The sequence below is a fragment of the Chrysochloris asiatica genome, unplaced genomic scaffold (genome assembly GCF_000296735.1).
Source record: "Chrysochloris asiatica unplaced genomic scaffold, ChrAsi1.0 scaffold00207, whole genome shotgun sequence".
Classification (NCBI taxonomy): Eukaryota; Metazoa; Chordata; class Mammalia; order Afrosoricida; family Chrysochloridae; genus Chrysochloris; species Chrysochloris asiatica.
This window is the reverse complement of record NW_006408725.1, coordinates 788,037-792,965: the sequence shown is the minus strand read 5'-3', so window position 1 is coordinate 792,965 and position 4,929 is coordinate 788,037. Positions and strand designations below refer to the sequence as shown.

The window sequence follows — 4,929 nt, the reverse complement described above, 5'->3', positions numbered from 1 at the left end:
AGTCTCTGCTTTCAGCCAAGATCCATCAGACATCAGCAATGATATCTCTCATTCCATGGCCTCTTCTGAATCCAGCTTGAACCTCTGGAAGTTCTCAGTCAATGTATGTTTGCAGCCGTTTCTGTATTACCTTTAGTAAAACTTTACTTGCATGGGATATCAAAGATATTGTCTGATGATTTCCTCATTCTGTTGAATCACCTCTTTTTGGAATGGGCACAAATACGGCGCTCTTCCAATCAGTTGGCCAGATAGTTGTCTTCCAAATTTCTTGGCAGAGATAAGCGAGTGCCTCCTGTGCCGCCTCACTTTCTTGAAAGACTGCAATTCTTATTCCATTAATTCCTGGTGCCTTGTTCTTTGCCAATTCCCTCAATGCACCTTAGACTTCTTCCTTCGGTATCATTGGCTTTTGATCATATGCTACCTCTGAAACGGTTGAACAGCAACCATGTCCTTTTGGTACAGTGACTCAATGTATTCCTTTCATCTTCTTTTGATGCTTTCTGCATCCTTCAATAATTTGACCAGATAATCCTTCAATAATTAAAATCGAGGCTTGAATTTTTTCTTCAGTTCTCCCAGCTTGAGAAATGCAGAGCGTGTTGTTACATTTTGGTTTTCTGACTCCAGATCTTTGCACGTTTTGTTGTAATATTTGACTTTGGCTTCTCAAGCTGACCTTTGAAATTTTCTGTTCAGCTCTTGTATCTCTTCATTCCTTCATGTATCAGCAGTAATATGCTGTGAGTAGGAACTGACGTGAATAACAAAAGATGTTATTGTGACTAATAACACAGAAGCCCAAAGAAGTAGTGCAAAAATATTTTGTTGAACCATTAACATTTTTCTGTTTATATTTCAGGTTCGTTTTTGTTTTGACCACTTAAAAATTTCACTCTTCCCTGGTAATAGCTAATATTTACAATTTCAATTGTTAAGGCAACAATGCATGTTGTTTATTTTGCCTAGAACATGTCTCTCCCCATTCCTCCTCTCTCTGAGGAAATGATATTTAAGTTACTGCTTATATAGACCTGAAAGAGCTCTCGTGGTGCTGTAGAAGCACTGGATTGCTAACCGCAGGGTCGGCAGTTCAAACCCACCAGTCACGCCACAGGAGAAAGTTGAGGCTTTCTGCTCCCATAAAGATTTATAACCTTGGAAAGCCTATGTATAAGGTGACTATAAGCTGGAATCGACTTGATGGTACTGAGCTCGGTTTCTGGAGTATAAGTAGAAGTCATTCTAACAAAGAGTGAGACTGGGAAAGGCTAGTATGATTACAAAAAAGAATTTGATAGATTCAAAGATCCTAAGAGTACCAGAATGGATGGAGTATTTAGAAATAAAGTGCTGTAAATGCATTAGAAAAGGAGTTTTAGATCTGATCATCCAGAAGCTAGCAAGACATATTAATGACATGAATATATTCCTGTGAGTGAAATTTCTAGGTCAAAGGAGAATAAGGGTTGGAAGGCAATTTCCAATTTAGGCTTGCTTCACTGTTTTATCAGTTGGGTAAGTCAATACAAATAAGTCATTACAAACAATGTCCTAGGTAAAGGGCTGGAGTTAAATGAAGATTGTTGTTGTTAAGTGCTGTCAAGTCAGTTCTGACTCATAGTGACCCTGTATAGGGTTTCCAAGGAGCGGCTGGTGAGTTTGAACTGCTGACCTTGAGGTTCAAACTGTCCTTGCGGTCCAGTACTTTAGCCCAAAGCATCATACCAGGAAGCTATATCCTTGAAATGACTAGAGTAATTCCAGGATACATTATGGACACACTATAAATTTTATTATTAAATAATAGCTAATACCTTACATATGAATAAATTTATGAAATCAATGATGAGTGATAAATACAGACTCATAATTTCTTTCTAACAAAATTTGGACCTTTCCTATTGTTTTGAAGACAGATTATTCAATTTCTTTTCGAATAGCAGTTGTCATGTATGCTATTTTGTATACATGATATTGAACCTAAGTCTATTATCTAAGACAAAAAAAAAAAGGAGGAAAAAACACATTAGTATCTGTTTCAACCTCTTCATAGCATATTACCTTTCTGTTTTTCTGGGCTATGACTGATTTTGATCAAATTGTTAAAGGGTTGCTGTTGTGAAGTGCCACTGAGTTGATTCCAACCTACAGTGACCCTGTGTAGGGTTATGAGGAGCAGTTGGTGAGCTTGAACCACCGACCTTGCAGTTCTAACAACTTTGCAGTCTGATGCATTAGCCCACAGTGCCACACCAGGACTCCCTATAATACAAAATTCTGGTGTTGCGCTGTAGGAAAAGCACTAAACTGCTAACCACAAGGTTGGTGGAAGCATAACCAGCTGCTCCTCGGAAACCCTATACAAGGTTACTATGAGTCGGAACTGACTCGACAGCATTCAACTGTAGCTTAAGGTTTATCGTATCATCTTTCTCATTGAGGGAAAAAAAAATAAAGCAGCTGATGAAAGTTCCTAAGTGGCTGTAATCTTTTCATTGTGACCAGTTTTCAATAAATTGGTTCATGAGATAATAAATTACTGTGCTAAGATCAAGAGTTCACAGGTTCAGATTTAATTGCCTTTACTGTCTGATGTTAAGGACTATAATTCCTGCTAAAGTAGCTCTTAAGTAATAACATGCCTTTCAAATACAAAAATGATGCTGAGAGTACGCAGAAAATTCTTACCAGCTCGGATATGATTCAGTGAAGCCAACATTCTCAACATGAAAGAGGCTGGAACTGTAATGGTGTTTCTAGTCTCTTCAAGCATGAGCTCATTTCGAGTTATAACCTAATGAGGCAAGTTAAATGGCCATGTCAAAGATCAACAGTAGCTGTACATTTTTCTTAAACCTTAGGAATACAGTTTTAAAAAAGGTTCAGGAGGAATTATTTTATTATGTACAAAGGGGATTCAGAAAGTTGGTGGAAAAAATGAGATTAAAAGATACTGGAATTTTGCCACAAACTTTCTGAAACCCTCTCATATAATCAGAGATCTATAATTTCTGCCTTAAGGCTGCCCATTACCAAATCATTAGTTGAACTTATATCTGAAAGAAAACAATGGTCTTTTAATTATGGCAGAGAGACAACGGTTAAAACTTTGAGTGCATTTAAAATAGTCATGAAGTCAATTATCTTTTACTTGTAATTTGTTTCCCAGAACTAAATTGTGCCTAGAGCAGAACTGACATTTTTAAGAACACTTGTTGTTGGGAGTCCTGGTGTGGCGCTGTGGGTTAATGCGCCAGACTGCAGCACAGTTTGAACTGTAAGGTGGCAGTTCAAGCTCACCAGCTACTCCTTGGAGACCGAATATAGGGTTGCAATGGGTCGGAATCGACTTGACAGCACTTAACAACAACTGTTGTTGTTTTGTTGTTAAGAGCCTTCTGGTCAGCTCAGAATCACAGTATAGGGTTTTTCCGGAGTGGCTGGTGGATTTGAATCAACAGCCTTGGGTTAGCAGTGCAGTGCAGATCCTACAGGGCCACACAAGGATCCCAGCCCCAGTGTTAAGTAATTATTTCTGGCCACATGAGTCCCTCGAGAAGATATTATCTTGACTGAGGCAAAGTATTCTTGCAAAAACTTTGAACAAACCTGGCAATGAATTGAGTCTTAAACATCAAGAATAAGATTAAATGAATATTCATGCCTACCTAGAGAACTAGAGTAAAAACACACAGGCAAAGAAACAAAGAAAGAGAAAGAGCAAAAAACATGGCAAAGGAAGAAATATTATGAGTGGGGGAGAACAAGTGGGCATGCTAATCATTTACTTGGGCTTTAAATCTTTTAAGTTACTTTCTCAAATGGTATGAGCTATAGGAAAAGCACTGGACCACAGGAATGGTTTGAACTGCAAGGTCGGTGGTCGAACTCACCAGCTGCTCTTCGGAAACCCTATACAGGGTGGCTATGAGTTGGAACTGACTCAATGGCACTTAGCAACAACAACAACGATATTACAGGAGTCCTAGTGTGGTGGAGTAAGATAAGCACTGGGTTGGTGTTAAACTAACTTCAGGTTGGTGTTCAAAGTCACCAGCTGTTCCTCAGAAACCCTATACAGGGTTGCTAGGAGTTGGAGCCGACTTAATAGCAACATCGGTATGAAGGCTTGAGTTCACTCTTTACCCCTAGCATTGTGACTCACATATACTTTCTATTAAGTGAGTGAAAGTCTATGTGGGAATTGTGCTGTAGAACACCTACCTACCTTGCTCTAGATTAGAGATTGTCCAACTTTTGAATATTTTCAGCAACCGACCCTTATTTTTACAAGATGTCTTGCACGAAAACCCACTATTTAAAAATTGCGGTTGAAGTTGAGGAGATTTACAGCCTTCCTGTCAGTCACCTTCCCTCTCCTAATTCCAAAAGAACCTACATATTCGTAGAATTATACTGGAAGACAACTGGATTAGTAGGAAGCTGAGGAAATCTTTCCATAGAATATATTAATAATGGAAAAGATTCTCCTACCTACAGATTCTAAAGGTAATAAGAAAGCCTCACTCATCCCCTTTTTAAGAAAAATGCAAAATATAAAACAATTAAAAATGACTATGATTATAAAGAATATTGTTTGTTGTTAAGTCCTGTCTAGTTAGTTCTGACTCATAGCCACTTTGTATAGGATTTCCGAGGAACAGTTGCTGAGTTTGAATTGTCAATCTTGTGGTTATAATAAAACCATATTCTTATTTTCTCAAAAGGACTGATTTTTTTAAAAGACTTGCAATAACCACAAATAATCATAATATGGTTAAACTGAAATAGCCACAAAAGTTAAGCCTTACTTTTCTTGTGCTTTAATACATCTAATATAGGTAGAACTCATCTTATTATAATTGTTGTTGTTGTTGTCAGGTGCATCAAGTCGGAACCGACTCATAGCAACCCCATGCACAG

General features: G+C 38.0%; 1 protein-coding gene across 4 annotated transcripts in view; it reads right to left on the bottom strand.

Annotated features, from left to right (window-relative positions):
• The window catches only part of DCAF6 (DDB1 and CUL4 associated factor 6), a 162,056-nt gene that overhangs the window by 15,092 nt on the left and 142,035 nt on the right, over positions 1-4,929 (bottom strand). For all 4 annotated transcript variants that reach the window (XM_006872620.1, XM_006872622.1, XM_006872623.1 and 1 more), the window contains one exon: positions 2,695-2,800. In XM_006872620.1, coding sequence (XP_006872682.1) covers positions 2,695-2,800 — 106 coding nt within the window. The remainder of the gene's footprint in view (positions 1-2,694; positions 2,801-4,929) is intronic.